The sequence below is a fragment of the Lactuca sativa genome, chromosome 8 (genome assembly GCF_002870075.4).
Source record: "Lactuca sativa cultivar Salinas chromosome 8, Lsat_Salinas_v11, whole genome shotgun sequence".
Taxonomy (NCBI): domain Eukaryota; kingdom Viridiplantae; phylum Streptophyta; class Magnoliopsida; order Asterales; family Asteraceae; genus Lactuca; species Lactuca sativa.
The window spans coordinates 79,608,183-79,624,616 of record NC_056630.2 but is presented as its reverse complement, the minus strand read 5'-3'; the positions used below and the strand labels follow the sequence as shown (position 1 = coordinate 79,624,616).

Below are 16,434 nucleotides of genomic sequence, written 5' to 3'. Positions count from 1 at the left end.
CGAATACCGATCACAAGTCATTCTTAGCTAAAAAAATTAGTAATCAATAAAAAACTGAGATATTTTGGGTAAAATCTTAATTTTTTAGTTTAATTTATAAAAAAAATATAATTAAATTTTGTTTATAGGAAAATACAGAATATCATCTAAAAAAAATCCTGTTTTGCCGGATATTTAACCAATATATGGTCATTTTTAGTTAGTTTGGTCAAAATATTTAAAAAAAAATTGAAAATTACTTTATTTTTAACCAATAATCAAAATATTGAAACTTTTTTTAAAGTTATTATAGAATTAGTGAATTAACCAATCATTTATAAACATAACAAATGTTTTTATTATAAACAAAGGAAATATATTTGTTACTAATTTATAGGAATCAGATAGTGGACTAAGTACTTATTTATTGCTTGTTGATCATTTTAAACTCTCTACGTTTTTTTATGCATCGTTGTGGGTGTCATGGTGAGATGTATTGTGTGGGTGTTCCTTTTATGTTCTTTAAGCTAACTATCATCCAACATCCATACATCACCTAGTAGCAACCATCGGCTAACACACATCTATCAAGTGTGAAAAACTAAAGGGCTTCTAGCCCAGTGATATCCGATGTTATCCTCTCTCCTTGAGGTTGAGGGTTTAAGTCCCGCCGTGGACATATGTGCATTTAAGGTGTAGTTTAAGAGTATGTTAGATTTGTCGTTTCAAAAAAAAATTAAGTGTGAAAAGTGAACCGTGAATAACAGTTTATATGGAAACAAGTGAAGGGTGATTATCTATAGAAATTGTCATTCAAAGTTCACTTTTCACTCTCGATAGATGTGTGTAATTTGATGGTTGTTACTAGGTAATGTATAGAGGTTAGGTGGTAGTTAGATTAAAGAACATAATGAAAGATCTATATGCTCAAGAATCATTATATAATGATAATTTCTAATAACATATAATCATATAGGGTCACACCTTATAACAAGTAGACACTTATTGATTGTTTATTAAGTAATTTGATTATTAATAAATGATATCAACTTTTACACCTAATTGGAGAAACGTGAATAATACATCTCACCATGACACCTACAACGATGCAAATGAGGAATGTAGAGAGTTTGAAGTGATCAACAAGTAACAGAGCATTTTATCCAATCATTATGAGTCCCATAAAGCACAAAGCAAGCAGCAGCCATTTTATCCAATCATTTGAGATCCATATTAGCATGCAATTCTAAAGCTCAAACAACAGGCATACAAAGGTGATGGGTTTTAGCCAAAAGACATCCTATGTGCTCATGTAAACCCTAAAGCTTGGATCTAGGTTTCTCTATTGTACATGCTTTTAATCCAAGACTTAAAACCCTAATTCTAGCATACAAGTAATCATATTAGCATAAGAAATAGGTTTAGATGTTACCTTGATTGTTATGTAGTAATAACAATCTCAAATCCTTCTTGTATTGACTTTAGAAAGCTTAGAGTCACAAATGTCACTCCTCTAATGGCTCACAAACACCAAGAGCAAAAGGATGAAGAGGATAAGAGAAGGAGCTGCCCAAAACCGTGTGGAAACCCTAGAGGATTAGTTTTTCACGTTTTTGAGGCTTAAGGGTACTATTTATACATGTAGGCTATTAGGGTTTTAAACTAGGAAACCCTAATTTGGATGCTTAGGCCCTAAGCAACCCATGAACCCTTCATTAAGAAGCCTTGGACGATTTCTAATGGGTTTCCCCATAGAATTCGTCCAACCTAATATAATAAGGTTATCCATAGCCCAATTGCAATTATCTTATAATTACAATTCCAATCCCTTGAGTTTAATTAATCTCTTTTAGCCACAAACTTAATTCTTATTAATTCTTGAGTAATATTAATTAAACAATATGATTTCTCCTTTAATATATTATTCTCATAATATATTAATAAATCATAATTAATCCTTTCTCTCCATAATTCCTCCTATCAAGTTGCGTTGGTGAAGGCAACCCAAAAGGACCATGCACCATCGGGTCAAGTACATACCAAAATAGTTATGGACTTAGACACTAATCCAACAGTCTCCCACTTGGATAAGTCTAATAACTATTCTGCGTATGACTTCAGATCTTGCTCCGCAATCGTAGCTTTCTAAAGTCGTTGTCAACTCTGATCTTATCAGATACGCGTGTCCTTTAGATAAGGGATCATATATTCCTCCATTCTAGATATTATCTTATAGACTGAGACATGGATTTAAATCATTCTCTTTGTCTATGTGTTGTTTCCCGAATTCAGATTTATGACGACTGACAACCGACTACAATTGAACACATCAATTTAGTCCCGGCTTGGCCAAGCGCTTAGGTGTCATCACTTAATCATCGAGGGGCCCACAGATATCGTTTTTATCCTACTTTGGATAAAAGGAATGGATAAACTTTGACTCAATGCTCGCTTGCACTTACTTACCAAATCACACACAACAATATGTTTTATAACACCAAGTTATTGGTGTGTTTACATATTATCAATGTGCAACCGACTCACAAGATACAACTCACACATCTCGGTTTCAAGAATATAAGATGTTATCGTCTCACCAATCACTCGTGATAAAATCCATGAAGTGATCCAAGTGAGCGTGGGTTTAATCCAATGCTCAAATCATATTCATAAGCACTCATGAACGTTGCAGCAAACAATTGCTTATGTCTAATACACTTTAGACAATCCACACATCAATTCACGACAGTCTTCATTCATATCTACTTCCAACATATGATCGACTGTGGCCCGTTTGAATATTTTGACTGTTCTTAACTAATTAAATTATTCAGGAAGTCAAAACATGCAAAGTGAAACACAAGAATAATACTAATCACATATGGCCTCAAACCTTTGAGTATAAATAAAACACGTTTTATTTATCACCATTTTGATTACTCATTATTTGTCGTTTCGGGTAATCAACCTTTTACTTGAATTATTACCACACTTATCCCATGCTCTTAGCATGCACACAATGCTTTCTTATGGTTCTAACTTTGTGAAATGGATCAAATGAACACATTACCAATCATACTCATTTCACAATTTCCAATTCCTATCACAAGTGTAAGAATATCAAATTCTTACCACTTATAGAATATGTTAGATTCTAATATTTTATGCAATGATCCTTTTGTAATATCACTGCACTAAAGTCACAATGATTATTGCCAAAGAAATTACAAAACTCTCTATCGGAAGACAATTCCATAGACGTGATGTCTCTCACTCAAAGTACGTTCCTTTGAACATCCTTTTGCAAAAAGTTTCTAATCTAGACATAGATTCTCAATATCTAACTCCCAATATGGAAACCTTTCCATACTTACCATATCACAACTCATTCTTAATAGAATCTTATCCATTCATAATAATGTTGATATGCTCCATCCAATATCATACTTCCAACTACTCACAAGCGACCAATCCTCGGCGAACCTTGGATTGTCCTTTGATAGTTGTTTAATTATCTTAGTCAAAACCGATTCTTGTCCTTTTTCCCTCTTAATGCGCTAGACATTTGGAAAATTTTAGAATGGTCAAATATTATAGCATTCGCAATCAATCCTATATCCGAAGCGTATTGGACACGATGCACAATGTCTTACATGAAGATTTAATACTTTATCAATCTTCTGCCATAATATTTTATGTGTCACGTTCTTATGATTCGAATTATGAAGAGGAATGTCGTAATCATAATCGAAATTTAAGAATGCACTATGTATCCTTTGACTAAATTTATTAAAATTTCTCAATCTGAGCTTTAGATTTTTGAAACGAAGTACAATATTCTCTCCCTAAATTATAGCAAAACAACTTTGCATCCTTACTACTTTGCAAAGTATAACTCTTGTTTCTATAATTAATATTGCTGACTTGCAATACTTGCCTTAATAATCATACAATCATAACATTTATGCTCCCACTATCATGATGATTATTATAAACATAACACTTATGCTCCCACTAGCTTTGACATGTATTTAGAAAATAGCTTAACTTACAGAAAAATAATACTTATTGAATTTCTTAAGTTCATGTTTCTAATACTTAATGCTTTGATAATCTTTTATCAAGGCTTCTTAATCTCATACACCTTTATCCAAGATAGCTCATATGTGTCTTAAACAATTAAGACTAATTGCCAAATCTCACAATTCGAATCATGGAAAGGGATATCGTGACCATAATCAAATTTGAGATTGCAATTTTACAATTGCTATCTTCTTAAAATCTCTCTTAGTGAAAGCATTTTCTCACAGTCATTTTCATGAAGGAGAAAATCTTATGACACTTAGATTTTAATGGTGTATGTGTTCCTATCCATGTGAATTTGTCAAAAACAAAGTTTTACGACAAATTCAAACTCTTATGGACCAAACTTTTTTAATCTTATGGTAACAGGGCTGCCCACCATGTCTTCCAAGTAGTTAAGCAACTCACCCTATCTTATCAATGTACTTTTCATTGATTAAGGTGCTTGCCTTTTATGCATTCAATGAGAACTCATAGGACTCATATGCATAATTAACTCAATTGGAATGACATAGAAACAAGATAATGTCAACACGATAGGTAGTAAACCTCAACTCATGTGCTAGTGATGATCGATAAGGTTTATTTTGATTTATTCTTGAAACCTTTCAAGACCATTAAGACTCCCACCGACTCCTTGACATATAAGATTCTCTTGTCAATAAAACATTTCTTGACAAACAAATATTCAAGAGTAAGTGCAACTTTTATCAAGACAAAACACTTCATAAAATTTGGTCCTAGTTGGTCTTTGTCTTATCAAGACACCACAACTTTCCATATTTGATGAATGTTATAAATCTTCCTAATATTTGTCACTCAATGTCACAATCTTAACTCTAAGACTTGTTTTGGGACGAAGTATGATTGTCTTCTTGATTTAACCATTTCTTCAATTCTTGATTCCTCTTCTTAGACATACAATTGCACTAAGACTCACTTAGAGGATCAATTGAGATATGGTTCTTAATCATTAAGACCTATCATAAAACATAATAAAAGATACTCTCCCTTCTTCATAGAATAGAGAAACTTTTATCTTTCTGCCTACTTGATTCTTCTTATTCGTTCAGCTATTGATTTAAACTCTTTTAAATCAACTAAGAATTGCACTTAATCTCATAAGTGTAATCATATTTACTTAACCTTAGTAAATCATGACGAATATCTTTGTTACTCTTGCGGTGGAATTGATCAACACACAACCTTGTGCACTTGATCTCCTATTCCTTCACTTGACACTTTGTCAACAAATTAGTCTAATTTTTCTCAAATGTGAAAATTTTTCATTCATTATACAATACTTGTTGTATGATTCCAAGTTTTTGTCCACTTGAAACTTGGTCGATGAGAAACTTTCCCTATTTGGTAAATTCTTGACATTTCCACAAATAACATAATTAAGAATCACATCCATTCGTTGTAGAAATATGCAAACATCAATTTTTCATAATGATTTCATTGCAAGGAAATAAATAAATAAATAAATAAATGAGTCAAATCAAAATTTTATTTTATTTATAAAGCAGCGGAAAACATTTTGTCCTTACAATGAAAAATCAACTGAAAGATTATGTAATTGAATATTCCTAACAACTCTATCATAACTTTCTAAGCTCAAAATCTAATCTTTGAATCCATGCGATCGAGATCCATTTCTTCGTTATTAGACTCACTTTGCTCTTTTATCAAGCTTCCTTTTCTTTTCATTGATCCTGCAAAACATTCAAATGCAATCTTATCACATTATGTATCAATGAATAGGAACTTAATGGAGTTAGATAGTGGATTTTACCTGAAGCATAGCCATACTCTTTGACTTTCCCATCTTCTGGACTCTTCAGGCTCTTTGGGCAGACTTGTATCCAACGCCCTTTCTCTTGGCAGCAAACGCAGGTCGGTTCTCCTAGAACGTCCTCGGAAGCATGGTGGTTAATTTTCCCAACAAATATGCTCCATTGCTTTGCCAAATCATTTCTGATTCGGCAGCAATGAGCATGTAAGTTAGGTCAATGAGGTTTGCGTCATGATCCATCATATAATACTTTCTTTTGAACTCATTATATGATTCAGGGAGTGACTGCAGGACCCAACCTATAGCCAACTCATCAGGGAATGACGCACCCAACATTATCAACCTATCGATGTGTGATTTCATTCCTAGAACGTGGGCACACATGGGTTTACCATCTTCATGTTTCATATTCAATAGGGCTTTAGTGACATTGAACCTTTCAATTCTTCGATCTTGTGGGTTAAGGAGAACAACGGGAGGAGGAGGAGGAAGTGAAGCATGATTTCTTGTTCCTCGATTGAACCGTGGAATATCATCTTCATGTGGAATGCTTGTTCCACGGGATTTGGGAAGACCATAGTTGTCGAACTTTGACATCTACAAAACAGGAGAAAACGAATTCAAGTTAGTTGATTTATTGAGTCCTTAGTAAATCACCCAAATGATATATTAAGGCTAGGACCCAACACAGTATTCTACAACTCGGGAGAGGGATGCCGTAACCCTAATTGCAGAATATTTGAAGGTAAGCGAATGACGATTCACTAGTTTTCCACCATAAAAAACGAAAAAGAAATTTAAGTTTTAAATCTATGAAAACTCCTAGATCCTTTGAGATTCATTGAACCTTTCAATGGCATGTTTAAATCTCGATATGCCCCTTTAGTTTGTGACTGGGATGCCGAGGATCACAAAGCGGGTGTGAATAACCATGCAAACTTACATGGTGCCCTCACTTGTTACAATCACCTATTCGATATGCCGGTAAACCACACACGCTCCACCGAACTATGACAAACATTGAGTCACCCTTTGCTACCTTTGCTTAGAACCATTTAGTGTGCCGGTTAACCACACGCGCTCCACTAACGTCTTCGCAAGGGCACAAAGTGTAATTTCATGGGATTGCATCAATTCACTTTTGCCTAAAGTAACTAAGATTGGGAATTTTATGAAAGCATTTAGTTACTTTTATACTTCATTATACTTATAATGGAAGGTTTCTATCCTATCCTACCCGTTCGGCTAACGACCCTCCACTAGTCAAGAGTGCGGTGGGTAAGAGTGGATACCCATTCAATCGCCATTTTATAGGCAATTTCCTTAAACACCCCTTATAGACCAGCTTCGTGAATGAGGCCTACTAACGGTAAGAGTGACTTTTACTCATACATATATATAATGTTAGACCTTTAATGTTATATATAGTATAGGGTGGATTTTACACTTTTAAAATACTAGGTGTTTTAATTTAATAATAGCTTTTAATTAAATTGAATTGTACACCAAAACTATATGGATTTATTAAATCTCTTTTAATTATACACCTTAATTAATTAATAAAACCATAAGGGTGTGATTTGAACTTTTCAAAGCTATACTAGGGTTTTAGAATTTAACATTCCTAAATTAAACCTTTTAATCAACTTTTAAATTCCAAAACTTGAGGGCAAGTATTTGAAACATTTCAAAACATTAGGGTTTAGAATTTAAATATTTCAAAATCAAACTTTTTAATCAAAATTTAAATTCCAAAACTTGAGGGCAAGTTTTGAAACTATTCAAAACATTAGGGTTTCAACTATTTAGATTTCAAAACAAAACTATTAAGTTCAAATTTAAACTATAAAACCTAAAGGGAAAATTTGAAATTTTTCATAACACAAGGATCAAATAACAAATAATATAAATTAAACAATTAATTTCATCATTTATCTATATTTGACCTAATTTCAGTTTCTTGCAAAATAAGTTACCCAATTAATACAAATAATCAAACTTTATCATATAAGGAAGTAATTATCTAATTAATTGGTAAATATCTTTTGTTTAATCAATGATATATCCAAAATATGATTAAAATTCGAATTTTAATGATCCATAACAGTTAAGGTAAGTATCCAAGACCAAAACAACAAGAAATCCTGAACATGCCTCTTTCTGACGCTCGAACTCGCCGAGTACCACACTGTACTCGTCGAGTTGAGGCCTACTCGCCGAGTACACTGTGGTACTCACCGAGTTCATCAGGCAGGGAGGCCAAAATTCGATTTTTGCAACACTTAAAGCATCAATACAATAGAAACCAACCAGTCTCTGATACCACTGATGGGTTTTAGCCAAAAGACATCCTATGTGCTCATGTAAACCCTAAAGCTTGGATCTAGGTTTCTCTATTGTACATGCTTTTAATCCAAGACTTAAAACCCTAATTCTAGCATACAAGTAATCATATTAGCATAAGAAATAGGTTTAGATGTTACCTTGATTGTTATGTAGTAATAACAATCTCAAATCCTTCTTGTATTGACTTTAGAAAGCTTAGAGTCACAAATGTCACTCCTCTAATGGCTCACAAACACCAAGAGCAAAAGGATGAAGAGGAGAAGAGAAGGAGCTGCCCAAAACCGTGTGGAAACCCTAGAGGATTAGTTTTTCACGTTTTTGAGGCTTAAGGGTACTATTTATACATGTAGGCTATTAGGGTTTTAAACTAGGAAACCCTAATTTGGATGCTTAGGCCCTAAGCAACCCATGAACCCTTCATTAAGAAGCCTTGGACGATTTCTAATGGGTTTCCCCATAGAATTCGTCCAACCTAATATAATAAGGTTATCCATAGCCCAATTGCAATTATCTTATAATTACAATTCCAGTCCCTTGAGTTTAATTAATCTCTTTTAGCCACAAACTTAATTCTTATTAATTCTTGACTAATATTAATTAAACAATAGGATTTATCCTTTAATATATTATTCTCATAATATATTAATAAATCATAATTCATCCTATCAAGTTGCTTTGGTGAAGGCAACCCAAAAGGACCATGCACCATCGGGTCAAGTACATACCAAAATAGTTATGGACTTAGACACTAATCCAACAAAAGGAATCTCTCCTAACATGAAATCATGAGCAAATCCTTAGCCCTACTCTAGCATGCAAATGTCATAACATATAACATAACAAACATGAATGGGTATTCTAGGAATCACTTACTTAAGCTCGGCTGATTGCACACATCACACCCCTTTTTTTATTAAAATCCCTTAATTAAAATATTTGTTTTTATGAAAATCTACCAAACCCTCTATTTGAGTTCAGGCACACCCAAGAGTATGCCCGCTTCCTTTAAACCACGACTCTGATACCAACTTCTAACATCCCAAAATTGTAAGGTAAAAAATTCATTTATAATTCATTTCAAAACATCAAGTAACCATGACAAAACAACCAAAAGTATGTCATAGTGTAACAATATCAGAGTACAAATCCCAAAATCATGTAAATACAGAAAACATGGGCAGATGCGGTGCGATCAATTCGGGCCCTTCCCTTTCGATCTGGAGGTACCTGAAACATAAACTGAAAATTGTAAGAACAAAGCTTAGTGAGCTCCCCCAAAATACCCCACAACATACATACATAACTGTCAAAAACAAATTGGGTCTATCTCACCCCCTTCGGTATCTTTCAACCGACACTAGTTCTATTTCACCCCCCTTCGGTATCTTTCAACCGGTATTAAGTCTATTTCAATCCCCCCCTTCGGTATCTTTCAACCGGTATTGGGTCTATTTCACCCCTTTCAGTATCTTTCAATAGGTATTGGGTCTATTTCACCCCCTACAGCTACCATATAATCATAACATTAACAATCATAGATACAACAAGCATATATAGGTATAACAGGTAATTGTCACGAAGACAATCATCCTACAAACATAATCTAGCGAGTCGTTATTGGTGCCTTCAACCCACGAATAAAGTGAAAGAAACTCACTTGAATCACAAAGCTGACTCCAGCTAACTGCTTTCCTGGAAAAAGACGGGTGCTCGACACCTCCTATCAATCCATACAAGGTAAACCCTAAGTCTACCTTTTAAAATAGAATTTTGACCAAATGACAAACCAAACCAAAGTTCAATGGTCAAAGTCAAAGTCAGCACACTAAAATGTCAACTATCCAACCTCAAGTCGTGACCAGCCCCTGTTCACATCGTGAGATCTCACTCGGTCTGATTCCAACTCATCCTGGCCAGCTCAGTCAAGAAAAGTCAACAGAGCTGGCCACACATCGTGGGAGCCTCCTCGCACGTTGTGAGCTTCAAAAAGCTAACAAGAAACGGGATCATTCAACCCTCACGTCGTGAGCCTCATGTCTCATGTCGTGAGATTAGCCTAAAGCCAAAAGTTCAACTTTTAAGTCCTTAATCCATTAAGCCTTGAACTCTAACTTTCCAAAAGGTCTTATAATTCCATAAGTGATGGAAATTCGATGCTTTTAAGACATATATGTCTCATACAGATCTCATTTGGATCAAAAGTTAAAGAAAATACAACCAACTTTCATGCAATGTTCAAAAAACTCAACCATTCACCAGATCTAAACTCCATATTACTCTTAAGACCCTAATAACTCATAAAGTTGCCAACTTTATGGTTTCTATTCATCAAACTTGCACAATCAAGAGGAAAAGTCGGACAAAACCTAGATCTAGCCTTATAGAACAATAAAGGATGAATCTTTGATACTTACAATGATCCATAAACAATGTAAGATGATGATGATGATGAAGATTCCTTGGAAGCCTCAACTCAAGATCGCATTCTTCTTCTTTTTTTCTCCTTCTTCTAAACCAAGAAAAGCTCCCAAATGACTAAAGATCAAGCAAGAATGGAGACTATGGTTTTTTTAGGTGAAAGAGGGTTTGGGGTTGACAAGAAACCCTAAAATGAGTTTAGAGATGATTAAATACGAAGGAAACCCTAAAATGATCATGGGCTTGTGATGAATCAGCTTTCACATCATGATCTCCATGTCTCATGTCGTGAGATCAGTTCCGAACAAAAGTTTTCATGCAACCTATCTCACGTCGTCAGCCTCCAATCGCACATCGTCAGACTTCTTTTCTTCCATAATTCAACCTTTTGACTCCTCGAAACCATAAGATCCGGCAGAAAAAATAGAAAAGAAGCAGCCGAAAGGCTACTGGAGCCCCTCGTTGCCGCTATTGTCGTCGTTAGGCTGCCTTCGGCCACCACCACTTTTGTGCCACCATCTTACTGCCATTTTTCTGTGGAATTCCGAGTGCTAGCCTCGAGTCTTTGGTGTTATTTTGTGGGTTTAATTCAAGTCCAAAGCACAGATCAAAGTTCGTGTTTCTCGAAGTGTTTCTCTAAGTTAACCGCACTCTTGACTTTAATTCACCATCCACGTTGGCGGCCATGCACGCGGACTTCATTTGTCGGACCCCCAACGAGAACTCCGCACTCTCAATCACCCGAACCACACCTTTCTAGAGGATCTATTCCACATCCTTCTCCAAGACCTTCCTCCTCGACTCCTCTGTAACCAATTTCTCGCCATGTTGCTTCACTTTCCCCTCTAATGCTTCTTTCTCCACCTCCAAGCTCTCCACATGTTGAGACATACGTTTCATCTATGCGTCCAAACTTGTTACATGCTCCTCCACGGACGCTTTCTCCCGACCAGCAAGTCACAGCGCCCCTCGAACTTACGTTTCTCGGTCTTACGGCTCAGAACCCTCTCCCTCTGCTCGTCACGTTCAACCTTAACGGCAATAAAGTCTACCAAATCCGAACTAACATTACGCAGGCGCCCGACTACAACCACCAAATAAGGGGCAACCTAGTTCACCGCAAACTGCAAGCTGATAGCCATATGGAAGTTAGAGAGGAGCTCCAAAGCTTCTATGGTGGTCGTAGGGAACGCGTGATGGCTCCACTTATATGTAACTGAATGGTGCGTAAGTCGAGACTCACAAGTGAGAGTCCACTCTTGGAGATAGATGTCGGGAGCCACCGAAGGTGAAGGGGGAGCACCCACATCAACATTGTCTCTCAGTAGAGACGAAGTAAAGATAGAAGCGGTTGGGAGTTTAACCTTTAGCTTTTTCCTAGATTCTCTACCACCAAGATCGGTTGCATCCTTCGGTTCTACCTTTGGTTCATGAGGAGATTATGTTGCCTCAATATCCATCCCCTCCGACAGGTACGAAGCGTCATCATTAGGGATGGTGATCAAAACGTCGGACTCCCTAAGCAAGAAGACCACGTTACGTCTCTTGTGAAGACTTTTGTCGATGGTACTGGCACCAACGTATCCAGTAAGTAGGGAGTCCACCCAAGCTATCCGTCGCTTGGTAGTTGCCCGACCGCCACCAATTGCCACCTCATTTGTTGTTTCGTCTTTAGAGCGTTGAGGCGGAGGGTCATCGTGAGAAACACCCTCAACAAGTGCATCCACCAAGGTCGGATCAACCTGAGGTGCAGACCCCTCGTCCCTGACAACAGGGGGTGCACCAAGCGCCAAGGCTCTATCAGCGCCAACGGGCGGCGGAAGGGTCTCCACCAAAGGTACCTCATGGTACTGGAGATTTCCCTTATACTTTCCCTGCAGTACCATTTCAAAGGATAAGATCTTCTCGAGACCTACAAAGGCAAACAGTAATCGGAGTGGGTAAAGTTATTTCCTTTAAAAAGTATATTTTTTCCTCCCAATCTTCCCCGTTGAAGCAAAAACTCCTCAGCACCTAGGCCATAGTTAGGCTAGCACCCCACAGTTGTGGCGATCGGTCAGAAATATTGGTCACTTGGGGATAGCCATAACCAACCAGGTTTCGATTCACCCAAAGCCACTTGTCTTGCCAGTTTTTCTTGGATGCTTTCTGGATAACGATGAATGCATGTATGCCTCGCCTCTGAGAAAAGGTATGGACACCAGATTGGGTGGAAGAATTGAAACAGGCTTTGAAGGCCCAGAACCGAGGAAGCACTCCAAGGGCTCGATAGACCAGACCAGTAATCAAGTAACAGTGTTAAGCCCCAAACACATATCACAACAAATATCAAAACATAAACATTGAAACATAATCAATAATTTTCATTCTCATAATAATTTGTAATTATGAAACAAACTTTCTATTTATAATATCATACATTGATACATAATAAAATAATATAATTTTGAATCATATATAATAAATAATAAAAATATAAAGATTGTAAAAAATAAATTGTTTGAGGATGATTAAATTGGACTTAATATAGGATCGATGTATAACACTACTACTATATCCATCTCATACTCATGATTTTCTTTTTAGAAAAAAGATCTCATAACCATTTAACCGGCTCAAAACTCGTCCAAAAGATTCGGCCATTCGGTTCGGTTTTCCCATACGTCCGGGTATTTTTGTCGTCCCAACAACCCTACCTCCAATCGGAGGTCATTTATGTGATTAGTCGCTCTATCATCCAGTTGAGACATAACAACTAACATCTATCTCCCTCTTGCCTCATTCCAAAATAAAAATATCCGGTAAGTTGCTAATTTTTGAAACTTGAGTTGTAACAGAACTTGTTTACAATGAATGTTCTCGGTTTGAAGTTTTGAATGAAAAAAAATAAAAAATAAAAGGATTGGAATAAAATGCAATTCCAAAACCATGAAAACTAGACAAAAAAGAATGAGGCTATGAATTAAAATAATACATTATGTGTTCCTTTGCAACTAATTTCACAGTCTTATATCTACATCAGTCTCTATTAATACAACACTAAACATTTACAAAAAAAAACCCACCATCTTCAGCTTGCGCTTCACAATGGCCCACATCCTCATCTACCTCCATTACAAAATCCACAAAATATAACAACAACCCACTTATCTAAAGGCATCAAACATTCCTCATGGATTCCTATGATGAAATAGCTTCGTAATTGCTCTCCTCTCACAATCCTACATATAATAACAACATTCAAAAAACAAAACAAAAAACAAAATATACATTTTTCGAATTTTACTTACCTTAAACATGTGTAGCACCAATGGCTTATCAGGGTTCATTCTCTTCAACTTCAAAAAAGTATACCCAAAGCTCAATTGATCACGTGAAGTAAACCGATCAACTTCATTAAACCAAAGGCACGAAAATAAATTAGACATCGGTGTATGTGCTCTCACAATGAATGAACCTTCAGGTACATCTTCAATTAAAAAATAAAAAAATAAATAAATAAATTAGTGACGTGGCTCTGAGATATGGTTTTGAAAATGGAAAATAAAAACTATGAAATACCAGTGATACGCACAACTTGGTAGGGGTTTATTAGGGTCTGAATGGTTAAATTTATGGAGTCCATCTGATTGATAAAATAAAAATTGTTCATCGATTGCTGTGTGGTTGTATTTATTTAAACGTTTATTTTGTTGTACTTCATCCCATACACAGTGTCGCGTGTAATGATTTGAAATTGCAAATTCCGATTTTTTTCTCCATAGAAAATATTCGATGATTTGGATTGGGTCAGTGTGAAGCCTCATCTTGCTATCAAGCCAAATTGAATACCTAAAAATAATAAAAGAATTTTATTATTTCCAAGGGTGTTTATGTAATTTTAGTTAAAATGATGATCTAAGAAGTAATAATACCTAGCGGATGGGAAGAGGCGATGTGATAAAAATTTAGGGACTTTTCCTGTTTTTCGCATGTCATTATATGGCAAGTTGTTTACAACAATTATTCTCCATAATCCAATAAACCCTTTTTCATCAGGAATACTTCCTTCTTTTGATAGTTTCACAAGTGTTTCTTTATCAACAAACATAACAAAACAAACATTCTTCTTTGAATACTCACTAATCTACAAAAAAGAAACCCTAATTAGAATCATTAATCATATTATTTTATTAAAAGTTTTAAGTAAACATTAACTTAAACTTACCAATTTGCTAGTTGGCCTTCGCAAAAAGTCTGAGCTTCCAAAAATACAAGATGATACAACAACAGTACAAGAATTCATGTACATTTTGTCCTCGTTGACCAAGTCAAACCCGGTGTTTGGAAACCCTTCGGGTCCTTTTATGAATCCACAGTGGATTGTTTGATTGGTGACATGGAAGGATTGTTCTCTTTCTTCAAGTGTTTGATGACCTCCAAATCTGGGAGTAATTGGGTTTTCATGTGAAGGTGTGTGATCTGTTTGAATGTATTGTAATGAAAAGTTTACAAATTTCCAAAAGGATTTGGGCTCGTTGAGTAGATCTACTGAGTCGATTAACTCAACTTCACAAGGGTTAAAACCTAAAATGTGTATATAGATAGATAGATAGATAGATAGATACAATCAGATGAGAAAAAAGCATATAAATTTTGAATATTGAATGGTGGAATAAGAGAAAAGGAATCTTACGTGCTCTATGAGGCTTCTTTTTTGGCTTCTCGAGGGTATATGGTTCTATGGATACATCTTTTATGTCTCTCAATGATGGAAGGCTTTGATGGTCTTCTACACCTAAGAAAATACAAGCATGTAATAATGCCTAAGTCATATCAGAAGTTCCATGTGTTGGAGACAGAAGATTTTGCATTATAACACCTCTGTTATTTACCCATTTAATGGCACAAAGAAACTATTAGGTATATTAATGAATTCTACATAAATTCATTAAGAACAAAGATGGAAACAGGCCTCAATATCATTAGCATATCATGTATACGTGTAACTTGTGAACTAATATTTCCCTCTTTCAACAGTTAGTTCTTTCCAGAACTAGAGTCTGACTTCACAAATGACAAAACATCTTTCATATAGACCTAACCAGAGCAAAATGCTAGAATGTCCTCAAATTTACTATCACAAATTCACAATTAAGCATTTTTCGATTACATAAATCAGAGCAAGTGGGGGGAGGACTATAAAACGCTTCAAGGTTAAGTAAAATAGTATAGAGAAGTGAATCAAATTAATAAAAAGTACCATGGAAGAACATCTTAAATCCGAAAATAGCAAAACAGATGGAGAAGAGAGCAGCAAGTGAGAATAACCAGAACAACAATCTCATCCGTCCAGCCCTCCGACTACGACGAGCAGCTCGTAATCCATAGTCACTATTATGATCAGCAGCTTTAATCAGATCTGAACCAACAGGAACTCCCCTCCTCTCCGGTAACATTTCAGTTTTTCCTAAAACTAACCTCCTTCGAATTCATCTGCACAAAATCATAAGATCTGAAAAGGTTATCATACATCGAATCAAATTACACTAACTTCACTTCAAAGTAAACACACACATTCCAATAATAATACAAATTTACCTATTCCTGGCTACAAATCTTCCTTCTGAATGCGGATCTTGTTCCGAGCCCTAATTTCGGTATTGATTCTGTGAGTCAATCTGTCGTTTTCATACTAAGGGCCGAGAGAATCAAATTGACGAGTGGAAAGATTGAGAGGAAAAGGGACAATTGTCGGTCGTGCATCCAACGAATGCGAAGGAAGATGAACTTGAAAGCGCCTTTTTTTAGAAGACAAAATGTACTTTTATTAT

The 16,434-nt window shown here is 35.7% G+C and overlaps 1 protein-coding gene across 3 annotated transcripts; it reads right to left on the bottom strand.

Annotated features, from left to right (window-relative positions):
* Nucleotides 1–13,557: 13,557 nt before the first annotated feature.
* On the bottom strand, nucleotides 13,558–16,434 carry LOC111896100 (probable hexosyltransferase MUCI70). Of its 3 annotated transcripts, none has more exons than XM_023892122.2 (8): nucleotides 16,202–16,434; nucleotides 15,864–16,115; nucleotides 15,297–15,398; nucleotides 14,829–15,187; nucleotides 14,536–14,747; nucleotides 14,196–14,452; nucleotides 13,912–14,090; nucleotides 13,558–13,842 (listed from the first exon to the last, which is right to left on the bottom strand). In XM_023892122.2, the coding sequence occupies exons 2-8, from the start codon at nucleotides 16,057–16,059 to the stop codon at nucleotides 13,792–13,794; spliced, it is 1,356 nt and encodes a 451-aa protein (XP_023747890.1). In that variant the 5' UTR covers nucleotides 16,060–16,115; nucleotides 16,202–16,434; the 3' UTR covers nucleotides 13,558–13,791. The 3 variants fall into 3 exon arrangements, with proteins under 3 accessions (XP_023747890.1, XP_023747889.1, XP_023747891.1); XM_023892121.3 differs by having other exon boundaries at nucleotides 15,864–16,096; nucleotides 16,202–16,430; XM_023892123.3 differs by lacking the exon at nucleotides 13,558–13,842 and having other exon boundaries at nucleotides 13,950–14,090; nucleotides 14,183–14,452; nucleotides 15,864–16,096; nucleotides 16,202–16,431.

Coding starts and splice junctions, on each gene's coding strand:
- LOC111896100 (XM_023892122.2), bottom strand. CDS start 16,059: ATGTTACCGGAGAGGAGGGGAGTTCCTGTTGGTTCAGATCTGATTAAA. Junction 14,748..14,828: donor GAAGGCCAACTAGCAAATTG/GTAAGTTTAAGT, acceptor TCTTTTTTGTAG/ATTAGTGAGTATTCAAAGAA. Junction 13,843..13,911: donor TGGTGCTACACATGTTTAAG/GTAAGTAAAATT, acceptor TATTATATGTAG/GATTGTGAGAGGAGAGCAAT.